This window comes from Vanessa tameamea, chromosome 8, assembly GCF_037043105.1.
Source record: "Vanessa tameamea isolate UH-Manoa-2023 chromosome 8, ilVanTame1 primary haplotype, whole genome shotgun sequence".
Taxonomy (NCBI): domain Eukaryota; kingdom Metazoa; phylum Arthropoda; class Insecta; order Lepidoptera; family Nymphalidae; genus Vanessa; species Vanessa tameamea.
This window is the reverse complement of record NC_087316.1, coordinates 7972507-7999073: the sequence shown is the minus strand read 5'-3', so window position 1 is coordinate 7999073 and position 26567 is coordinate 7972507. Positions and strand designations below refer to the sequence as shown.

General features: G+C 29.6%; 1 protein-coding gene across 1 annotated transcript in view; it reads left to right on the top strand.

The window, feature by feature from the left end:
* LOC113400007 (potassium voltage-gated channel subfamily H member 8) overlaps positions 1-26567 on the top strand; it is a 64229-nt gene that overhangs the window by 26146 nt on the left and 11516 nt on the right. Inside the window, exon 2 of the mRNA XM_026639350.2 lies at positions 8559-8672. Coding sequence (XP_026495135.1) covers positions 8597-8672 — 76 coding nt within the window. The 5' untranslated portion in view covers positions 8559-8596. The remainder of the gene's footprint in view (positions 1-8558; positions 8673-26567) is intronic.

Genomic DNA, 26567 nt, shown 5'->3' with positions numbered 1-26567 from the left:
AGCTATTCAAGATTTTTTCAATAAAAGAATCAAAAATAAGAGTAAAAAATCTAAAACTGAAAATTCATCCATGTGTTCCTGAAATATTCAATAGTAATTGTATTTCAAAAATTGGGTGATCTAAATCTAAATCTAAAATTTTCCGGAATATATCCGTCTATTGCCACCACCGGACACTTTACGACTACGTCATAATAATGAATTTAACATATTTATGAGTAGAAGGAAATATTTTTAATTTATTTCATAATACTTTGTGGCGTAATAGCGTAATTTTTCACTTACCGCTAGCCATAAAGTACGAAAATAGTGAAATTTAGTTGTTGATCCGAGCGTAATCATGGAATTACCAACTAAGGCATACAATTTTAATTTAAAATTTAATGTAAATAATTTTGTTACTTAATAGACTTTCAGTTTTTAGTATTTATATTACGTAGAGATCGCGTCTGTGACACTTAAAAATTTAAGCTGATCTACATTACTGATATACTAGCATATATGGTTTCAAAAATTGTCTCATATTTATTAAAAACATACTAATGTTAACTACTACAATACACTTCAAATATATATTTTGTTATATATTATTTAATATATTATACGATATATTATTTAATATACATTTTATTTCGATTAATATGCGCTCGTCTTAGCGCACACTATTAATAAACTAATCTCAAAATATTCTAATATTGAAGAATTCTAAAGAAAAATTCTAATATTGAACAAAGATTATACTTATTGATTGCCAAAGTGAAAACTAATACAGTTAAAAACAAAATGACCAATATTATCACTTTTCAAATATCAATTTAAAAAATGACATTTAAATTGTTACTAAAATTAACTATCAAAGAAATTTCATTTAAATGATATTATGACTGAACATAATACGTATATATTGCTCAATTTTAACATCATCATTACGTTAAAAGTCTTCATAGCCGTACCGCGAGTCGCTGTACCTTAAGAGTGATTTGTATGCAGATCTTATTAAATTAAACTGTACGTGATTTATTATTATATTAACGTGTAAATGTCATGTTATTGAAAGTCTGACAAATTTGAAAATATTATTAAATGTAAACAACAGATTAGAATATAGAGTTAGTAGTTGGGAATTTTTATTTAATTATCAATAAGCAAGTATCGTGTTTCTACATTGAATAAATTGATATAAATTAAAAAAATAGGCAAGTAAGACTTTATTGTGTAGTCTGACATTTTTCAATGCTAAAATTGTTATTTTATTTAAATAGAAGACGTCACATTGTTATCTTCTTAAAGCGATGATTTGATGCCTATAACACTACACAACGCACTACTTTTATGACTGTTGTTAAAGATACTAATTTAACAAAATGCAAAGTATTTGAATAAAATACCTTACACAGAATAACTCAGTGTTCTGTAACCAATTTCCCAGGAAACTGATACATTATTCACTAGACCAAAAGGTTTTTCTTGAACTTTTTCATTGTGTAGGTAATGCTTACGTGTTTTATCAGAATTTAGTAAAGACATGACTTCTGACGACTGCTGATGTAAAGTTGAAAACGTCTTGCAATGTACATATATTACTCGTAACGTAATTTTCAAAACTTTTTATTTTTAATCTGTGATCAAACCCATTGCATATTTATGAAAAAAAAAAAACAAGTTTTCTTTGTAATCACTTTTGTTGTATTATCCTTTCAAATGTCAAAGGTTTTTATAGATCATTTTGTATTTTAAATAAAATTTACACTTGAGTAACAACAAAGATAATTTGAGTGGGTGCAGCAATATTGCAAATGATAATTTTATTATACAACTACGGAACATTTCTGTAAATTCTTGAGCATACTGGGAAATTGAATATACCTAACGAATTTCGACATATGTACGGGCCAATAATTTACTTATATTATTACACTGTTGACTTTCTGGTAACTACAAATGTAAAATTTATCTTAGTCTGCTGATAAAATAGAATCATAATTATTATAAATTTTCTTATGATAAATTCCTATCTCAGAATTTCTAGCTTGTTTACTACTAAATATAATATTAAGTTTTATATCTTGTGCCTTTATATCTACATCATAAGGTAGCGGCAGCTTATCCTTAGTGGAGGTTATTAATAATAAACTACTTTGTGGAATAAGTTTTATCCTTAAGTTATATACGCATAGCGACAGTCCGTGACAAGCTACAATTTACACAATATACATAGGATGAACATGTATGAACATTTCTATCACCAGACGTTTTTTTAAACTATATATGGGTACTTGAAATGGAACATATGTATATATTCTAAAGGCATGATATTATGACTTTTCGTGTTTATCTAAATCTAGATGAATCCTTTCCCTGATTCATACTTATTATTTAACTATTGTGTCGGTTATTTGGACAAACTGTTAATATATAAAACAAAAAGCATGGACAGCGCTGAGCCTTGGACAATCGTGATTTTTGTCAAATTCCGCGCTTTAAAATAATATTGTGTATGGCTGTCAAAACATCTTACCTAAAATTTAACGTGAAGTTCGTTGTGATTCGCCGGCGCGGTATAATATAATAGACGATAGGAAAGATTAAATGATTATTTCTGGCATATAAATGTTTAACTTAAGTGCGATTTTTTTAATTGTTTTTATTACTTCCTGTACTGACATGAAAAAATCGTGGTACTAATACATTTAACAGACTCGGCAGAGATAAATCTTACTATTTATTTATTTAAGACGATTTTAAAACGACATTCCTTGGTAAAACAGTTATTCCTCCTATAATAACTTATTCTGTTTTACTTTATTTAATATATATGATGATGTCGTCCGACTGATTTCGGTCACGACGGCGGCGGCGACGGTCTCCTGGGAGACCAACCAACTGCGCAGGACATATTATAGTGCACAAATGTGTGCACAAACACAGGTGTACTCTTTATTCAGTCACTTTTACAATACGCTGGGCCGGCAAATATGATGATATATTTATGGTTAATATCTATACCATACAGTAAAGAATATAACATATTTTTTTGCCTAAGATTTTAAATATGCTTTCGTATGATTGTACGCATCGACATATTACTTTAATGTCAAAACAAAAAAATCTTTCTTGAGTTTGCTGGAAGTACTCTAATATCATTTTATAATTTAGGATAATCATTTTATCGTCTTATTCAATATAATTTTATTACGTATCTGATCACTGTGATTTAATTATATTTTTGTTTTCTATCTGTAAATAACTATATAAAATTTTACATAATGCGTTTACATACATTTGATTATAAAACATTTTGTTTCAAACAAAAAAGAAACTTCCTTTACTTTTTCTATAGTTTTTAAACAATTTCCAAGATTTTTCATTCAACGAGAAAATGCTTTGAATAGGAGTATTAAAACTACTGCATTCTACATCTAAATAACATAGAAAGTCATGATAAAGTTATTATGCAAGTTCTGTTATCGAACTAATATTATAAAGAGGTAAATTTTGTTTGTTTGACTTCCCCGTTTAACGCAAAAACTTCTAATACCATTGATATGTATCTTTAATTTTATATTAATTTATAGTTTTAGGTCAGAAGTAGGCTACTTCGAACTTTAATATTTTGAAGCAAACGCTACTGAACTATAATATATAAAAAAACTTTATTTTTAATCCCTCAAAATGTTACCATTAAAGTATGTTAATACCATACCATATCATTTAAATACCATACCATACCATTTAAACTGATAGTAATAATTATGTATAAGTTGAATTTAATATTTACAAACTATTAATTCTACTTACAAAGACAATATTATATTTTTCAATTTTAATGCAAATAAATATTTATTTTTACACAATACAATTTGAAACAGTAGCTTTAGGAATTATGACGAGATATTTAAATACACGCTGAAAAAATATGATGGGCGTGTTATATGACGCAAGATACCCTCTTACCCTTTTTACCCTTGCGAAATACAAACGGGAAGCTAGCTGGCACTAGACCCTAAATGGCAAAACTATTTTATCGGACATAATAGTATTTAGATTTAAAATGTTTTGTATAAGTTTACGAGAATAACAAAGTGCTTAAAATGCAAATGATTTATTGCAAAATAAATGATTTAAAAACTTCGGAAAGCTCAGCTTTCAAAATATACAAAATGGCTTGCAGACAAAATGTTTAGATTGGCAGCGTAATATATTAGTAACAAAAATATACGAATTTTATTTTTATAAATGTTTTAACTGGCCTTTTAAATAAACTTCTACCATTTTAATTAATAAATATAATTTGAACACGATACGAGAATTTGTTCACAAAAAACAAAATAATAGAGGTTTCTAGCATGAATGCCCAGTATTAATTATAAATCCGCTATGAAAAATTATTACCACACTTTTAAAATAAAATTATTCCGAACTTAATATTTTTTTCTAGGTTTATTTTTGTAATAGTCAGGATTCAATAGAATGAAACCACTGTCAAAATGTAGATTCTACCAAGAAGGTCCAACAAAAATCTTAATAACTTTTTTACCGTCACGACAAGATACGGAATTAATTTTCAAAAAAGAAACCATTTTACATTGTTTCAGAGTTTTTGTCATTGAGATTCTAAGCTTTACCGGCTAAAATGAATCCCAAAATCATTTGAGCAAAGCGAATCTGTCGCGTAAAAGCTTTCAGTGTTCAACAGAGGAAAGCGAAAATGTAGCGATCCGAGTCGTACACTTGAGTTTTATTACAAAATATCCGGTGTAACATGAAATACCACTATTAAAGCACTTCATATACACGCTTACTTCATTCAAAAATAGTCAATGTTCTCCTTGTAAAATGCTTTGGAATAATATAATATGTACTATTTACTTACGTTTAAGTTGTAAATGTTGTCCAAACATTACGATAAGTATAATACGTTGCTACCACACTCCACAAACAGCTACATGAATTCCTACTTTGTTTGCTTCATAAAATAATTGTTACTATACCTTTTGTATCCAGGACTTTGTAAGTATACCAAAGAAGCAGAAAATCTCTTTTAAATAACATGACTAGGAGACTTTGTACATTAATAAGTACTATGATTTTTTCATTAAAAATACTTGTATTTAAAACAAATATGCATTAAACTTGAGCCGATATGGCCCTTTGAATGCGTAAATCCTAATGAAAATTACGTACCAGTGATATTTGTTCAATTCCGAACAAATATCACTGGCCTTTCACGTGCTTGTTTTGTGTTTATAATTAAAATTTTGGTCTGTTACTACAGATATTTTCTAGATCAGATTTTATTAAATAAGTCACGTATGTGCCGAGATAAACTTGCAAAACTATTGGCGAAGTAATTAAAATATGTCTGATGAATCTCGAATTAAATATTTGAGCTCAAAAACTGACGATGTCAGTCAAAACGTCTGAATCTAAGTTTAAATCGTTTGTATTACACGCTGGTGCTGACTTTAATGAAATAAATTCCATAAAACCGTAGTTTAACATGCATAGAAAGAATTTAATCAAAATACTCAAGCAGAGAATTTAATGGAAATTTCATTCGGAAGATTTTAAGATGTTCGACAACATATTATTTTGTTAAAAATTACTAGAATTTCATTACATCTTATACTTTGATTATTGTCATATCGTTGTTTTAATATTTCCATTCTATATCTGTACTGATCAAATGTTTTTGTAACTCAGTGAATTTTAATCATACGAGAGCTATATTTAATCACAATATTAACTATATAATCTAGTAGTGTTTTAAAGCAGCACTTGGAAGTTATTGTAAAGGCAAATTTTAGGAATCCGGGTTTATTTAACATCCCATTTTAAATCTGTTTTTTTTCGAAGATCCATGACAGTGATGTTTTATTTATGTGCATGTTTATATTATGGATACTTATGTTACTAAATTAACTTAAAAAGCTTTATAAAGTTTTGATAAGCAATGAACATTTCATTTTGATGAGCATTGTCTTCAAAATCGTCAAATAATAATTATGGATTTGATTGTAACACTATTTTTAAATTATGTTTTCCCACGGGTATATTCAAAAAGAGATAACAATATTATTTCTGTAAAACAAGTTTATTTTAGTGATTGTACACCTATATAAAATGATAATAAATGATAACAATGTAAGAGATAAGTCTTATAAATAAAAGTTTTCTTAATAAATACTTTTATTTATTTTCACGTACTTCTTATACGTGAAAAGAAAATCGATTGCTCAACAATTAGTCGATACTATACGAGTTATAAAACAATGTATTAGATATTGGAAACGTGTTGAAACATCGCGTAGAAAATTACATAATATACGAAGCAAATACCATTTCGTTTACCCTTGTTTGGGATATTCTACTAATAGCTTTGATAGATTTATAGTCGAGCTTAGTGGTAGCAGCTATCCTATGAGATCAAATACATCGGAAAGAATATGGCAAAAGGACGTACCTCAAAAACACATTAATTCATATTTATTACCTGCGCATTTATGAAACATAAAAAGTTTACGAGAAGCTAGAAAGGCTGCAGGCATATTCTTGCGCCTCAGTTTATGGGTCAACTCAAATAGAGCTTTAATTACACAGGAAGATTTATAGATAAGGCTAATGAAAATGCGGATGCTGAGTACTAACCGCTGTTAATTATTATTTTATCAAATCTTTATGGGATATTAATTTTCACGTATTTCATTTCATACCTCCTGTTGTTAATATTTTACTGCTTTTTTCCTTAAATTTAGGCGTCTTCTTGATATAGTTAATTGAAAATATCATTAATTAATAGAAAAAGTATGTACATTCGTATATTTAACTATTGGACGATCATGTTTTTCTGTACTCTTTATAAAAATATTGAAAATGCAAGAAACTGGTAACATTATTATGAAATAAAAAACACATCTTCCATAAAATATCAGTGTCGGTCATGTGCCTGAGCTCTCTGGTCGTGTTGGATTGCCGTCCCATCGATGATGAAATAAGAATGACAAAAATGCGCACAAGTGTTTAAAACTCAAACGTATTGACATTAATTTCACTTTCACATATAGTCAGTTTCTAAGTTTTACCGCATTGGGAGAATTTCAGTTAGAAGGACATTATAACGAAATGACAAATACGAAGTTATAAAAAAATGGAATACTCGTCGCAGAATTGGAGAAATTATATAATTCATTTCGATCTACACGAATTGGTTCCGTATCATGGTTCAGTGTTCACCGTATACGAAACAATCCAGGTTTATGCAGAAATATATGATTTCATTATATATTTTTATTTTATTTTCAGTACTACAACCAACAGTAGATAAAATTACACATAAAAAGAAATACTTTTTAAAATTATCTTCGCAAATGAGTAATTATAATATGAATACACTTGGTGGTAGGGCTTTGTGCAAGACCGTCTGGGTAGGTACCACCCACTGATCAGATATTCTACCGCCAAATAACAGTACTCTGTATTGTTGTATTCCGGTTAGAAGGGTGAGTGAGCCAGTGTAATCACAGGCACAAGGGACATAACATTTTAGTTCCCAAGGTTGGTGGCGCATAGGTGATGTAAGGAATGGTTAATATTTCTTACAGCGCCTTTGTCTACGGGCGGTGGTGACCACTTACCATCAGGTGGCCCATATGCTCATCCGCCAACCAGTGCCATAATATATACAATATATCATAATTAGTTATACTATTTACAGGTAGTCTCACCATGCACTATCACATTACACGATATATTTTAAAAAAGAAATATTGCTGAATATTAGGTACATGTATAGTAATAAAAAATAATGGACCCATAAATAATAATAAAAATAATGAAAGTTTTATTAGAGAAAGAAATATACAAGACAAGCATAACGATATGTCAGAATGTCGATAGCGCAACGGTTTCCGGGACGACTAGCGACATAAAAGTCGCAGGATCGCAGTTCAACTCCTAAAAAAAGCTTTACGCCTGATTGTAGGATAAATAGAAATATTAGTAATTCCTTAAACACAGGCTGCGTTAATCTTTTAAAAAATATATTGTTAACTTTTGAATGCAATCTTGTATTGTATGTAGGTATATAATTATTACTTCTTGACTTAAAATCTGTATGAAAGCGAATAAAGCGCCGGCATTTTCAGCTATAACAATACAAGATTCTGTTCTGCATTCATAGAACACAAAAATCTTTAAGATATAAATAAGAATTCAAACAGCAGTAAATATAATATAATATATAATGTACAATAACGATTTATTTTAATGTATCAATTATACTTTCTGCTAAGTAATTTAAATATTTATTAAAATAGTATTTAGAGAACTATTACATTCTTTCATAACTAAATATTTTTATTTTTACATGCGTTTCATGACAAATTATGTAATTTAACAACCAATAAACATATCAAAGGGATGTAATACATATTTAAAATAGGGAATTTAAACGCGAATGTTTGGTATACTGTTGGTTTTGTACACGTCTGTAATGTATGTTGTGTTTAAATAAGAATGATATGTTACGGGTGTATGCTTAAGCTATATTATCTTTGCAGGTGGAGGGCGGTAAGCGCAAAGCGCGCGGCGCGGGGTGATGCCGGTGCGCAAGGGGCTGCTCGCGCCCCAGAACACATTCCTCGATACCATCGCAACACGCTTCGATGGAACACGTGAGTCGAGACAATTATCAGAGAATATGATTTCGCCAAGTTTTTAAATAAATTTCAAGTATTAATTGATTTGTATTCGATATAACTTTATACATTTAAAAATATGAAGGAGGCTTTAGGAATGTTTTTAATAACGCAGCGCTCTGTGTTCTAAATGTAACCATTAGAACTTTGTAAATTAGGATTGCTTATACAGATGTACTCATAAATTATGTGCATAATATTACGGAACGTTATAAACATTTCTACCGACCTACTTTATCTTACATTCAATATATACCGAAACGGGGGTTTTATTGTTTTTATTTCTTTAGAAAAATAAACAATAGAAAAAGAATCAATAATTATTTTAATATTCATTATTATTGTACATTATATTTGATATGGTAATATAATACTTGTCACAGATAAAATAATACTTTAAATGCGATGTTTAAAAATGGTTAAAAGTTCACACAAGTTCAGTAAAAACACTGTTTAATTACGTAATACTTTTACAAAATAAGTAGTTCCAAACTAATTTATCATAACTTTAATATCTAAAGCTGTAACGATAAGCACTTTCATGGAGTAAATTAACAAAGTACTCTAAAGAAAATACGAGAACCGAGGCTATTTATTTGACTTTAAGAGTCTTTAAATGGAAGTTTTCTTACAGATTAATTGGAGATATCAAATATTTAAACATACGATTGGATTCAAGATACTGACGCTATTCATGCAGATTTTATGGCTTATAATTATTTTCTTAGTAATTCTTTTTTTATATATTCGTACTCTAATAAATGAAATGAAAAGCGTAGACTTCAATTTATTATGAACGAAGTACGCTTTAGCAAGGGTTTTAATAAATGTGTGATGTCGTCCATGAGGTCAAACTTCAGCAACCAAAGCTCAAAAATCTCACGATTTATTGTATGTACCAAAGACTTGGGCTTTTTGGCATTTTTATCTGAACGCCAATGTATAATAAATAATTTGGAATTTTTACTCAGCAGCAGTTACCCGACGGGACGCCTTTGTAAATAATATTGAAAATATTAATTAAAATATCACATATAATTTTAGTTACTGGCTGTAAATGGTATATATTTAACATTTTAATAAAGAATTAAAACAAAATTGAACTTATTGATATGTTTATTGGGAAATATAAATTTACTTTTTAACCCCATATCATAACAGCCCTGGAGAACGCTTGGAGCTTTTTTTACCATTTTTCTCGGGCGCGGATTAATGGATACACGTGTGACGGATTTTCATCCGACACATTCAGGTTTTCTCACGATGTTTTTCTTCACCACCTTAAGAATATAAAAACTGTTGACTTTGCCCCGACTTGAACCCCCGATTTGAATTATCATCAATTTAGACCCAGTTGTTATCATTGGGCGTTTATAGTATATCGAAACCAGATTTCATTTTTATTTATTTATTTATTAAGGACCATAAGCAGTCACTGCACTTACACATATTATATATAAAAACATATTTATACTCAATATAAAGTGTGCGGCCCCAACATGCGTTTTACGGTACAATATACAAATATATGTATATTTTTTTACTAAAATACTAACTAATTAACTACATTTAATTGCAAAATAAATTGCATAATATAATTTATCACATTAATAACATATAACACAGTACAAAAATATCCAGTGCCTACAATTTCAAATATTCGTGTAAAATCGTAATAGGGTTATATAACAACATAAAAAAATTTTTTTAGACTTATAGAGATCAAAATGTGTACGTTTTGTGGGATACAATTTTAACAAAACTTAATTAATATTTAAATTAAATACAAAATGGATATATTTTATTAAGCCTCGTATGAAATTACGTAATCCTGCTTCTCTCTCTCGAAATCATATAAGACAAACCTTTAGATGAATTAAATATAACCAGTCACCATAAGCTTAACTTTTTAGAACTGAAGCTCCTCGAGCAATATATCTGATATCTTGTTTTTTGTGGATAAAATTAATCAAAGGTAAATATAACGCAGAAAATAATATAAAAGTTTAACTGATTATCTTGTTTTTATCATGAAATCTGTAATACAAATTGCTACCAATGTGTCTACGCTGTATCCTACAACCTTTATAAAAAATAGGGCGTTCCCTGTCAAGCGATGGCGAGGGTGCGGCTCTATTCAAAAGAAATAATATTTTTTCTTAAGCTCAATCGCAAATCTGTTGAAAGGGAAGATTGATACCTCGGCTTCATTTTAAAAAGGATAAAAGCGAATACAAAAAAGAACCAAATAAAAAACATGTGTACCATTTTATGAAAACTCTTAACTAATTGTCTTCGTACAATTTTCAATAATAATATTTTCATTAATTATACGATCCTGTCGTAAAAATGTTATGCGTTATTACTTCACACTTTTTACGAGAGACCCGTCGAAACCAATTTCCTAATTGCTAGCACTTTCAATATTGAAACCAATTATAGAACTATATAACTGCTAAATTGATATTTAAAGTTGAGAAAATGACTTTGTTTATTTATACGACTATATGCGTTACATAAGGTTTGTGATACTATTTCTGTATATAGAATTTTGCAAGGACTGAATGAAGAATAAAAAAATCCTTGACTTACTTGCCTTGCAATTTGCGTCGCCCCCAGGAAATCGATGTTAAATACTATTTATTTATATATATGTGTGCGTTTACAATGGAATTCGTTTATCTTAACCCAAAAAGATATATTAACATTAATTTAAGTCAATTAATAATAATAAATAAGAAAGATTATGTGTGCCTTTATATTGTCATGCAATAATTACTATATATTACATCGTCAGGTTGATCTCTGCCTCATGTGTATAAACCAAACCACACTGCTGTAAAAAGCTTCAAACCTTTACCTTAAGAAAAAAGGGTCCTTTTCCTATTAGTGTAGTGTACATTTACAGGTCGTCATTACTTTCTACACTCTATTAGTATAATAAGAAATTTAATATATATAAATAACAAAAACAAAATATGAATAATTTATTTATAAGAAGACACGCCCCACACTTACACGCGAATACATTATTGAAACATTACACATTATGCCCCGACATGTACTCGTTCATACGTCAAGAACGTAGACGAGCAGGAGACGCACCGCGTAATAAAATAATGTTAAATACGTTAAACAGCTTAAAGTGTTATGCACAATCTCAATGAAGTAGTTTGATTGCACATAATACGTAGTGCAATCGGCGCCAGTTTCAATTAACGGCCTGTTATTTCGATTCTACCGGCGCAATGACCGTATCATCTGTATTTAGCATTTCACGAACGTATACTTTGGTGTGTATGGCACGGACTGCAACTCATGGTTGTGTACAATACTCAAAGACAACTTCAATCTTTGTTTTGCCCAATCTTTGTTTGACATAATCCTATTAATTTTAAACAACTACACTAATATAATACTGTATAAGATGCAATATAACTTTATATAAGTAGATCGATAAGTATTAACGTTAGTTTGACTGATTTTAAACAATAATAAATAAACTTTATTGCATACCAGTGGTCGCCCGCGGCTTCACTCGCATTTTAGGGATATGTTAGGCAAAATAAAGTACTCTATGTCCTTCCTTGGAGTTCAAGTTTGCTTCATATTGTATGAATAATTTCGTCAAATTCGGTTTATTGGTTTGGCAGTGAAAGAGCGACAGAAAGACAGACAGACAGAGTTACTTTCACATTTATAATATTATATAGTAAATATAGTAATATAGTGTAGTATTAGTATAGATGATAATGGCGTAGGCATTTTTTTTGGAATTAAACAACTTATTCAAACTAATTATATTATGTTGAACAAGCTCTTAGGCATAGATTTCAAAGGCAATCACTTTAATATTGTTGTACAAGAAATAGTTTTTAAATTGTCTGTTGGTATACCTAAGTTTACGTAAGATTCAATAAGTAGTTTATGGGGATTAATGTGACGCATTTTTATGATAGTTTTGATTGTTGATTGTTTTTGTACGGCATCGTGGATCATCTAGCTAACTAATAAGGCTGCAAGCGCCGAGATCCTGGGTTAAATTTTCGGGTCGGGTGTACATAAATAAAATAATACTATAGTAAGTAAGTATATTTTGTCAGAAAAACCCTTTTGTCAAAATAATGTTAGTAACAGAGTGACAACTTCCAAACAAACTTCCGTGCCTCGAAAAGCACGTAGAAGCGTTGGACCTTAGCCTTAAGTTGTGGATACAAGTCGTTGACCTTTCTCAATTGGGCGTATCTAATAAAAATGCCACGCAGAAATCTCACACCCTTGTTCCCTGTAATTGTGGAGAAAAGTTTAGTAGGTTCGTACAGTTAGCTCAACATCTCGTACTGCACTAATTTATTAGACGACAGAGCGTTTGCATCGCAATTTGCGTGTGTCGAATGAGAAGAATAATTAATATATATTCAAAAAGATATTCTATGAAAATAAGCAAAAGGCTCACTAATTATTGTGTTACTTATTATTCCGATGAAAAGAAAAAGCTTTTGATGGACAGCTTAGAAAAAAAAGTACAAACCAGAGGGTACATTGCATATTAATTTTTATTACTTCTAATTGTTTAACTTACAGAAAAAAGAAAGCAAAGTAGCTCAAACTTTACTATTTCATGTACATCCACGTCTTATTAAGGAGTGATTCTTTGTAGTCGTGTCTGATTTGCCGTCTCATCGAATCATGAGAATGAAAAAGGCAGGCAAAATGGAGAAGGCAGTTGTGCTTGTGCGAGTAATTAAGTCCTGCCCAGTTAGCTAGTCTCTCTTGAAAGTGGTTGCCGGGAACGAAATCGGCAAGAAGGGTATCAACTTTAACATTATGTTATATACACGATACATGAGTTTGAACGAAAAATTTGCGGTACGAGCATTTCCAATTTTTTTTAGATAAAGTAGTATAAAAAAAACAATGCATTATTACTCAGTTAAAAAAAACACTTACAAAATTAGCGTGCAAAAATATACACCCAAACCAAAAATATTTCGATCAAAATTAATCGAATAAAAAAAATGTTAAACCAATGTATATATAACACTATTGTTATTAAAATATTTACAATACCTAAATCAGCTATTTCTGAAGTCAGCGCCAGCCAAAGCAAATCAATTTAGAAATAAATACATCGCATACATAGATACGTCATGTTTTTCTTGGCTAGCCTTGAAACAATAACCTCCTATCTTTCTGAGCAGCTAAAAAATTCGAATGACCTGCGGCGTACCTTAGTATTATTAATTATTAGCATCGCTTAATATGATGTTTATATAAACGAACGTCAATATAAACGATATTTTTTTTACAACCGTTTATAAAAGCGATTGCTATTTATATAGTAAAAGACGAGAAAAGAAAACATTTTGACCATCTTGTTTTTTTAATAGGACATTTTTTGTTATTCATTTTAATAAATTTCGTGCAGAAATAAACTTTTTAGAAATATCTGTCTACATTATATATCAATTATATTACATTATAATTATTATAATTATATTACAATTTAAGTAATTGTAGATTTAGTAAAAACTATATATTGAAATATTTCTAACAGGAAACGTTCCTAAATGAAAAAGGGTTGACATGTCTCTGTAGCTTATTAAAAATGGGATCCAATTTCATTATAAGGACGCAGATTTGAGAGTCGATCAATCGATAGATACATATCTAAGATTTCAATATCAGATTTTAGATATAATTTTAGCTGCAAAACTGTCAAGTCATATGATAACATATAAATAACTTTAGATTCAATACTTTATTGGTAAATTAATTTGTCATCTCAGCGAGAAGTGTCAGCTCCACGAGAAGCGAGGTCAGAAAAGTTAGACAATTATCTGACATTAAAGCTACCCGAAAATAATCATCGAGCTGTTTATAACTTAAGAGTTTCTTCGGTTGTCTTTAAAAACATGGTAATATGTACTTACGTTCGCCTTTATATTAAGTTCATACTTATTTAAAATATTAGTTATTGATATTTTCCGAAATATAAATATTATAACCCCTTACATATATAACATCAGAGTACCCATTATAAAAAAATAATTAATATAAATTAGTTCACATTAGTCATCTTAAAGACATTTTTAAATGACTAATCTATGTTGCCATGTATGTATATTCAATTTGCTCTAGCAAAAGCTATTGAATGCTTTGTTAATATTTAGTCGCGATTCAAATGTGAATAAAAGTGAATACTGTATAAATGTTGAGTTTATATCCCTTGAAAACGACACAGAATGGTGAAATTGTGCCGTTTGCGTTTCACGTCTCCATCGCTTTTCAAATAAAAATTGAAAGCGTATTTATTCTGGTCAATTTAAAACGTGATATGTAAATTCGTATTATCTGACTAACTGTTGTAGTGCATCAGCTTTATATGTGTGTATATAAAATTCACGTTTAAGATCGATTTGAATTTTATAGATTATGGTGTCTACTATTTTATTACGATTCATCTCGTTGGTAAAGGTACCAACATAAATAATAATATCCTAAAGTTTTCCTCATCTTTACTGAAGTAGTAGGTTTTTTGCAGAGCTAAGAATAATTGTAAGATTTCTTGCTTGAGTAACCTTTATGTCAATATAATAATATCCATGACAATATTCACGTAAAAAGTAACATAATAATGAAATAATATTTACCAAGAACAGGTAGTATACAAACCTTTTTGTATTATTTCAAAACAGTCATCAAATCAAAATGAGTTAATTTTAATTGAGAGCACATGCTTTCGATGTGCTAATCGATAATATCTGTACCATTTTCCACTGCGTCGAGCGCTAAAGCTAACGTTTCTGAATACATTTAAATCCACGTTATACAAAACATTAGTCAATTTGTAGGTAATTGAATCGTGACAACCGCAAACGTTTGTTTAATAACTGGACGTACAGCATTTATATATTATACAGCATTTACCTATTTAGTAGTTTCAAAATTTCATTATTAGTAACCTAACGGTTTTTATCAATATGCCAAGGTTTTTTAATTTTGAAATATTAATCTAATTTAATGTCTATATTAAAGTAACTTGAATTTAATACATACATTATTTATCAGAGCTACAAAAAAGAGAACAACATTTTAGTTGGAGCAGTTCTACTTATTTGGGTTAAAATTCCGGTAAAAGATTTGAACGATGACGATAAAGGATGATTCGAGTGGTTTCGAGTGGTATTCCATTGATCCACATTTTCCTTAAATACTTAGAAATTGTTTGTAAATATTTTTTAGAACTTTTTTTCTAACTTGAATAAATTATTCAATAAGAAATCACATATGAAATTAAATTGCTTATAACATTAGTACTTATAACGTTTTAAAAGGAAAATGTAAGATACAGTGGTGCTATTTTTGGAAATTCATGTTAAGATGTCGTGTGACGACCGCTGAAAGTAGATGCTGCAGACGGAAGCATCGTATTAAATACTTTTACAAAAATATACTTTAAAAATACCGAAAGAGGTTCATTTTGTCAACGACACGATCTGATGGACCAGCAGTAGACACAAAAGGATATTGTGTTTTTGTTTTGTTTATCTTAATTTTTCCGACATTCCTTTGTAAAAACTTTCAGATGGGTTTATTTTTAGGGACTAATACAATGCTTAAATTAAAATTTTTAGTTTTCTAAAAAGAGACGAGATGGCTCATGGGTAATCCTTTGAAATCCAAAACTGATCTTTCATGTTAATAATTTGATTTTATAATTCATGCCGTTTATTGGTGAAGGAAAATATTGATAGGAAACCTACGTGTACCGGATTATGAATCAGTTACGATGAGGTACTTGATTCAATCAAATATATAATTATCTATGTGTAATTTAGCTAAAGAAATACATTCTGCAGTCAATTTAAAATTGTTTACAGCATATTTCGTGTACTTAAATATAATGAACGAATCTGGAGACATTTAAACGTGTCATATCAAACAACGTGTAAATATCAAACACAGAGGAACAGATATAATACAATTATAATTTCATCTTGGGCTAAATCTGGGAGTAAACACAATTTATGTATAAATTTATACAAATCTTATCTAAATTTAGCAAACTCGATTATATTTAAAGCGGCCCTTTGAAAATATAATTTGCAGTCCGTGAACTGTCGTACAGATTTATGGAGCAGATGTTCCCGAGAACATCAAAAACTTTGTTGGAACAGTAATATAAACATTGAAAAATAAAATACACATTATTTATGGTCAAACCAATAAAAAAACAAGGCATTAATAGTATTGTGAGTCGTATCTCACAAAGAGTGCATCAACATTCGTAAAAGCTTTTGCTCTTTAAAAGTAATTTCTTTGAAGACAATATTTATTTTATCACCAAATCTAAAAACAGATGACGTTTCATGCCATCATTGTATGTATTTATTTATTGCTGTTGCGCGTATCTTGTTACTAATATGCTGTTCATATAAATATCACATTTTGTATATGAATAATATTTTTATTGCGTCAGAAAATAACTAACTTACACGAAATATTAAATATTCATATTTGTTCTTTCTTGTTTACTATCTGGAAAGAGTTTATGTGCTTTACATTAAAACTTTTCCTTTATCGCAGTCTTATACACCAACAGTAACCATGATACGAAACACGTCATACATCTGCTGCGTTCAGAATTTCCATTCTCATCTTTTTCATTTTCAACTTTGAATTGAAAAGTCTATGTGAGGTGTGCCATATGTTACCACCCTATTTTCCAATGTGGAAGAGCCCACTTTTCTTGCATAATGTGAGATACATTTCGTCGTATATCGTTAAAAGCTTTTTGCCTCGCTTAATCACAGTCTAAATGAAAATATTTGCTTGTGTAAAATAAACTCGAGCTTTAATTAATACGTTTAGAACAAATATACGAGTATATACTTTTCAGTAGGTCCATAAACGAGAAGTAGTTTGGGTTATTTGCTAAATGGTTCAAAGTTATCGTGCGTTGGGTGAATGCCTCACTGCGGTCGTACCCAAATTCCTCTCCCACTTTAAACTAGTTGTACTATCTAATTTTAATATATTGTTATTCATCACCGTTTCGCATGTTAAATTGAGATTGAGGGTAAAGTGCTAAATTATTCTCGTTAAAATTTGATTGTGTAATGTATTGCGTAGCATTGAACATTGTTTATGGATATGACCTGGAACATTACGGAAAAAAATTATATCACCATTGCACCTAGGATAACTAATAGCGGCGGTATTTTCCGTCACAGGGGAAATCTTCGAAAGATAACAGCCGTCTGGCCTAACTTTGCATCACACGGTTACAATCTAGATATATTTATGTTTAGTTGTAAATAATTATTATAATTTTTATATTGTCAGTATAAACCATAAACAATATAACAGCGTAGAATATTATGTTAATTGGTTGAAACAATTATCTGTACATATAATGAAATTGGAGTGTCTGTTTGTAATACTAAAATAACCGCTTTTTACTAAATTCATATGTATGTATATACGGTACATATACTAAAATAACTTTTTTAAATTTTTGTCTGTCTGTCTGTTCGTTCCGGCTAATCTCTGGAACGGCTGGACCGATTTAAACGGAACTTTCACTGGCAGATAGCTGATGTAATAAGAAGTAACTTAGACTACAACAATAACTTTTTTGTTAAATTCAAACACGCAAGTCGCGGGCACAGCTAGTTTTATAATGAAATTCTCGACAATTATTATTGTTATAGATCTGTGAAATCTTTTTTTAAATCTTACCTTCTAATTCAACAACAATAATATTTTTTCATTAAATGTCTGTGTTATATAAATTGTTTATTATATCAGTAAAATATCTGAAATAACGTTAATTATTATGAGAACTTGCCAAGAGAAACTACATATTCCTTATTTATCTTCTAATACACATTGTAAATATTACTATAGTATCATACCATCTATTCCAAATATCTATTTTATTATTTTAATTTTTTTTTACTGTAAGAAATTATTAATAATAATAATAAATTGATTTTTAAAAAGTAAACAACAATGTATGTATAAAAATTTTGTCATTCAATAATCTATATCAACTTCCAAATATTAGACTGAAAATTTTTTGACAGATTATTTTCCAACCTATTCCAGCCTATTCCAACATGAATAAAGAAAAATAAACAACTTTGACATCATATGATTGATCGCGATCTTGAATAATATATTATATTCATTGTGAATTCGAGAAGAAATTCTGTTTTGAATGTCAACGAAGTTGTTTCTGGAACTTGGGATATTTTGGAAGTAATATCAGCGATAAGTAATTAAATGGAATAGTGTCGAATAAATAAATATATAATTAATCAAGAGCTGATTGCGGTGCATATTATAGCAGGGCCATTATCAAATCGCGTGGAATATGTAAATATAAGGCTTTTTTTTATGTTTCCATCGATTGGAATAGACTTTAGTAACTTTTTTATTCTTTTAATAATCAGAATTTGAGCCCATGACCTCGGCCTTATTAAATAGTACTATTATATAAGAAAACCTCATTGGAATATATATACATACACACCACATAGTTACATAAGGATATATTTACCAGGGCCTCTGGTGGTCGGAAAAACGGGAATCCTTTATGATGTTTGTATTCGACACAGTACGGAGTAGATCGTTCCAATGTTCCACCTGCGGCCTCTCGCCTCTCTCGAGCTGTGCTCCGCCCGTAGCTCGGCGGAGCTCTCTGCAGGAGTAGATAACTACTAAGCTAAAGTGTTTGTTAGTTACCTCTTTTATGTTAGTATCAATACATTATATGTTATATTATTTTAAATGAAAAGTGTGTTTGACACTTGAACGATAAGACTACGACGATCTTAATAAATATATATTCCAATTTACTAATTGTTTTTGTTGTCAAATTGTTTAGAGCGAAATATCGATAATTAATAGCGAAATATACACAAAACAAACTAGTTTGAAAATTAATAAGTATGTCAATTATAATCCTATTTGATTAACAAAAAACATCAAAATAATTACTTTAAAGAAAAGTAAAGAAATTATTTTTCGCAACCGAAACATAAGTGTATACGTTATTATTTTATTACCTTTAGTTGTGGAATGTTTCCTTAAATACAAAAAAAATCTCTAAAGGTTTTTACCCAAAATCGATATTTAATGATGTGTTCATAACAGTTGACCTGAAATGTGATTGAATATAGGCTCATGTTTCGACGAAAAGGCACGTAAAGGGAAGGACGGAACCGCCCGCGCCGGGTCGCGCCCGCCTTCATCAATTTTCCGTTTTTGCTAAGAGTTCATTTTCAGCGAGCGTCTAATTGAAATTATTTATCGTCTATATTTATAAGACATTCAGAGGAAATATAATTTAAGTACAATGAGACCTTTTTGGTTACTTGGTGGTAGGGCTTTGTGCACGCCCGTCTGGGTAGGTACCACCCACTCATCAAATATGCTTCCACCAAACCGTAACAAAACAATACTTTGTATTGTGTTATATTTCTTGTTAAGTTTTATAATTATAACCATATCGATAATAAAGTAAATAAAGTTTAATATCATTCTTGTGGACTCTTTAATTGAATTAATGCTACAACTAACAAGAAAACTGTCATACTAAATATATCCCACAAAATGCCTGTAATAAATTGTTATAAACTAATAATATAATTTATTTGTAACACAGATATCATTTCAAATAGAAAGAATAGTTAAGAACAGATTGCTTTACAATAGATAGACTTGTTTGATATTAAAAGTCTGTCAGAAAGAAAATTATACGAGCTTTTTAATTATTTTTTTTTATTGGTTACACTTCAAAATACTAAAAACAATAAAGATAATTTTACGTAATACTATTCAAAGTAAACATAGCTTGGAGAAATCTCAACAAGTTTTAAGTTTAAGACTGACGCCCGTAATTTTCCTTTGTCACAGTTAATATATAGTCCTTAAATAAATCTGACCTGCTGGACGAGTAGTTTCAATGCTTCGTTAAAGAAAAATGCAGACAGAGGGAATTATTTTTATGTGGCCTGTCAAAGCGTAGATATAACTACATCGGACTTGCATAATTACATTGTATGATATTATTGTTTGAAAATTTATGATATTTCATCAAAAGCATTAGAATGTATCATTCGGTGACGCTATCACAATATTAAATTATAGAAGCACATTACCCCAACCCACATAAAATATAGCAATTCGCATGTTTTATAGATGTTTTATTTATAGCAGACAATGACATATATTATGTGTTCATAATCTTAAGAAGAACATTTATCCCAATATCAATGCTATGCTTAACGCACATACGCAGTATAAATTGAATACTACGATTGGAGTAGCAGTTCAAAAAGCATTAAGCAATTAAAAGTATAGCACCTCGCCTTATTGCCTCCACTGGTGACAGGAGGGTTGGTTAATTTTTTGCCCAGAGGGTCGAAATTGCGATTCAACGGAGAAATGCTGCTATCATTCTTGCCACCATTCCACTTGGTCAAGATTCATACAATAATTATTTTTAATTCATATTTGTATATATTTAAGGACTTAATGTTAATAATTCGTATGTAAATTCAAAAAAATCTTTTCAATACTTGATAAAAAAGTTGATTTTAGGTAAGATTTCATATAATGCCAACATTATGGGAAATTATATGTATGTCAAAACTGCTACTTGTGTATATAAATAAGTTCGTACACACAAAGTTTTTTATGAGCTATTAAAACTTCTGTCGTATTTTATAAAGCGTGAAAATAAAACCTAGCTCACTGCACATATGTAGTTATAACTTTAAAATGCTACATGTTGCACAAAGTACTCTGAGATAAGTTTCTAGAGGTCACATAATAGGTAGCGAGGGGATGAGAGAGCAAAGGCAAGGAATAATCAAAACTAACCGTTCGCCCTCCCTTAGCTTTTCTATCTTTAAAAGATATCCTATCTAATATTAGAAATGTATAATGAGTTTGTTTGTTTTTGTCGTTTATGTTCCGCTTTCATATCTTAACTTCTCAACCGATTAACATACACGTTACATGGTAACAGAAAAGAACAAAGTGTGCCTATCAGATATATTCAAGGTGGAAAAATACTGGATTAATTGAAATCATACTTGATAATTAAGTTTCAATTGTGTAACTTTGCATTCATATGTTTGTTGATAAATGATTCAGTTGTTTCAAACAACCCGTCACGTTCCGTTCTCTAATTGGTTTTCGCTTACTATCTGGTAGTTGCTGCAATTTCACGTACAAACTATTGTTAATAATACCAACGCAGGAATAGTTTTTATTATTTGGTTTTGTTATATGTTGTTTCCATATTTGTATTTGTACATACTCTAACTTCATAATAAAGTATTGTTTTTAGTTCAAAATTCTTGCCAAAGCTTAGGACAAAAAAAGAATTGAATACGTTGTATTTTTTATGATAGTAACAAGTCGTATTAAACATATTAGAGCTAGAGAAAAAAGTTTCTTTATTTTATATGGGAATTTAAATAGTTATTTGTAACACTTAAAAATATCTTATTGGCTAAATTCAGTAAGCTTATATATGGGATGTGTAGTCAAATCTACTGTAACACGGACGGTTCACAGGGTGTCAGTGTTGGGACATTTTTATTCTTAATATTTATTAACGATTCGCAATTTCTGTTTGTGTGAGATAGTTTTGCCTATAGATAAATAATTCATTTTAAAAGGTGAGAAACTAATATCTGACGATGTAAAAATACATTGGTTTTAAAAAAACAAATATGTCAATAAGTTCTAATATTAAAAATGGCTTACATTCTGAATAAAAAATGCTCGTGATTTTGTTAACCTTGAAGTCAAAGCTTCAGTAGAAGTCCCCTTGTCTTCTTTAGCTGTTGCTCATGCGTTCAAGCTAAATTGTTTCGCAGTTTTTTCTATAATTACTGGGCAAATGGCCATAGTCATATAAATCATAGTCATTGGCGCTCTAAGAAATAGTAACCATTCCTTACATCGTCAATACGCCACCAACCTTGTTTAACACTTAGTTTCAGACATCGCAAAGTTAATACGTCCTTTTTGGGGCACGGTATTCGTTTCTATAATAAGATCCCTCAGTTATTTTTAATTTGACCTATTAAAAAAATACAAAGCTCGTGTCAAAAAAAATATATAAATAAGGCATATTATACAAGATTATAATAATGATGAAAAAGCGTGGACTTAGTATTCGTTGATATCTAGACAGGATATATATAAATTTATTTGTACTTTATTGACATACTCTCTTACTGGAATGGAGGAAAAGAGTAACTACTGAGTTTCTTGTCACTTCTTCTCGGTAGAACCGACTTTCAAAATCGGTAGCTTTACATTTAATTCAACATTGTAACATGACGATTCAAAAGTGTTTTTATGACCTACCTCAATGAAAATATTTTGATTGACTAATTTGCAAAAACGATTGAATCGCTTTTATAAAAATAAAAAAAATATTTGTATGTACTTCCGTTTGCTGCCTAGAGGACAATCATCATTAAACGGTCATTATTTCATTGTAAGATTAATATTAACTTCAGGCATAGACATATTTAGACATTCATTATTCACTATTATAAATTAAAAAAAAAACCATTATATCTATAAAAAATATATAATCTGTAAAACAGCGACTTAATGAACGTTTTAATACAAATTAATTATGTTTCGTCGGATTGTAATTCAATTCCACAACAACCACCACCACAATATTACAAAAATATAAGTATCAAATTAAATGTAAATGTAATTAATTTGTGTTTATTTAATATAAAGTAACGTTGTCTGTCCTTAACATAAAATGGATACAGATATGCATTATTCACGTTGATTAAACTAACTTGTGTTGGTTGGGTGACCCTTTTAGTATTTGAGCTCAAAGCTCTTTTGATAAACGAAGGTGGTTCACCCAACCGAGATGGAAATGCCGGGTGATTACATAGTTTTAAATTTATTTTCCATTAGTGGTATTTTGTATTGTAATTTGAGTAGCCTTGTTATGTGGTATATTTAAAATATAAAATTACTTTTAATTTTATTTACATAATTTTTATTTACGTTAAGCACTTAAATGATATGGTAAATCATGATTGATTTAATATACTTTTTAATAAGAATTATTAACATTAAGGCCTTAATTATATACAAATAAAAATAGTATTTGTGCACATTATAACAGCCTGGAATGGTGGCAAGAATGCTAGCAGCATTTCGCAGTTGAATCGCAATTCCAATGCTCTTAGCCAAAAATGAACCAGCCCTCAAATTAGCAGTGGAAGCAACAAGGCGAGGTGTTATACTTTAATGAAGGTTTTTTTCACTACTACTTCAAGATCAAACAAGACATATCTTGAAATAAGAGATGAATATTAATTGAGTTTCTTTTTATAAACATTAATAATAATAGTAAAATAATGATCTTGGAGTAATGTTATTTTAGAACTGAGAACATTTTTTATCGTTGACCCCGAATCGTTAATGGACAGAATAATTGGGCATTGGTCTATAATAATTCTCTATGCTCCTGTTTTCGCGATTCCCTCAGGAATTATTAATTTACCACTATGGAGTTTATGAAAACAACCGGACCTAACGATGTAGGTAAATATATTGTTTGTTTGATATATATATAAACAAATACCATTAGACGTTGAGCTGTCTGTGTATATACAACCGTAAAAGTTTAGGTACCGATCGATTATAATCTATCTCGAGCTATTGTAAACCGTAACATACTGCTTGCAATATAATGCATTATTTTTTAGTAGATTATTATCTATCGAAGCGATTTTCAGTTAAATTATAAAAACTCTAACTGAAATAAAGCGAAAGATTATTTTATTATCAAAATTTTATAGATTTTATTTGATGTATCTCCTGTGAAATGACATATTGACGTTATTTTTTTTTTTCATTATTATCGTCATAATTTCAGCCATAAATAGTCTATTACTAGACAAAGGACTCTCCTAATTATTTCAACGGTGATTGGTCTTGCGCTACCCGCATTCAGCAGTTTCCAGGACCTTCAACATAAACAACTAAATTTACACAACATTTTAAAGCAATTAAACAAAAAACATCACTTTAGTTTGGCGCATTTTGAATAAGCAATTATCTTAAAACATACTATCCAGTGCTTTCACTAAAAAAATAATATCACTATTAATACTACTACTACTACAACAAAGAGATTGAAGTCTGTTACTGTATTTGTACTGACTGTTTGCCGTAGGAGGATCTTGAATAGAATCTTGAAATCCAAATATTTTACGTTTCATTTTCGTTACGGTAGCTAATAATCTACCAATACATCTAACAAATCCGTTGGCATCTCATTTTTCAACCAAAGTTTACAACTAAATAGAAAATTTTATTAAAACTTTGTCATGAAACGCAAACAGTACGTATTTTTTATATTATTTTTTGACACTTGACATTAAAACAATCACGTATGGAATTGCTTTTGCATGTATTATATTAGTATGGATGAAATGCTATTAGTGAAAAATATTTATATTTTATATACACTGCATAAAACTTGAGAACATTTCTAAAATAATATAGAATATAAAATAAATAAATAGCAAATCTGGTTTATTACGTAAACCGAAATTATGTGTCACGTCTTTAAAATTAACATATATAATCAATTCAATCACAGTTTAATTAACGAAATCAAACAGAGTCGTAAGCTATTCCACTAACGTAAAGATATATAATTTATATTTACTTAGTCTCATGATTAACCTGAAGTATTTACGTTTCTGACGTTTCATTGTAAATTTAACAAACAAACAAACAAAATATAAAAAATGCAAGTCTCGCAACGCAGCCCTGCCACCGAAAAGAGTTCTGAGATCTTATGTAAAATCAAGTCATTCTATTTGATATCGATGGAAGCAGTTTTAACCACTTTTTCATAAATTATTTCTATACCTTGTCAATCAAATATTTATTAGTATTACATTACATAAAAGAAGAAATATCTCAACTGTGTGTTCTTAAAAGTCATTACTACGTCCCATACTGCGACCCGCGACTACGTCTGTGTTATTTTTATTTGCCAAAAACCCAGGCTACCTCATTTTCTTTCGATCCATTTAATAGTATAGTTGATGAAGTAAGTAATGGACAGACAGAGTATACTATACTACTTTCGACTTAATATATTGTGTATAGGTAAAATAAGTAATATTCAACGAAACCTTTAAACAAATGAAATTGATATGATGTAGACCAACGATGCCTACGTTATCGGAAATATTAAATATAATGTTATGATTAACATATTAACTGTTGGTATATATATGTCATATTTAAATGATGAACAAAACTAACATGATTGGGTTAACCCTACCAGGGTTTTCAGTAAGATCGTCTGGGTTGATATTCATAACATAACTGATCATACAACAATAGTACTTAGTATTGTTATCTACGGTTTCAAGGGTGAGTGAGCCAGTGCAACAACAAGCACAAATAATGGAATATCTTAGTTCCAAAGGCACATTAACGATATTGGGATGGTCTATATCCCTTGGTGTAATTTCTATGAGCGGCGGTGACATACGATCAGGTGGTCTATTTGCTACGGTATCAATCTAATTGAAAATAAAAATACGAATAAAGATTTTCTAAAAAGTTGTCACTTGTCGCGTCGGTAATTTTTTTAGACTAATCAACGTCTATATTTAACTCTTTATTATACAATTGTAAACATTTCGAGATAATATTATTGAAATAGCTTATTCAAGAAAGCAGAGTTGAGAATCGCTGTAAGTGTAATTTAAACTTGCTCCGGGACCTTAACTGTAACTCAAACATTAGCATCTACACGAACAAAGCTCTAGTGGGTAA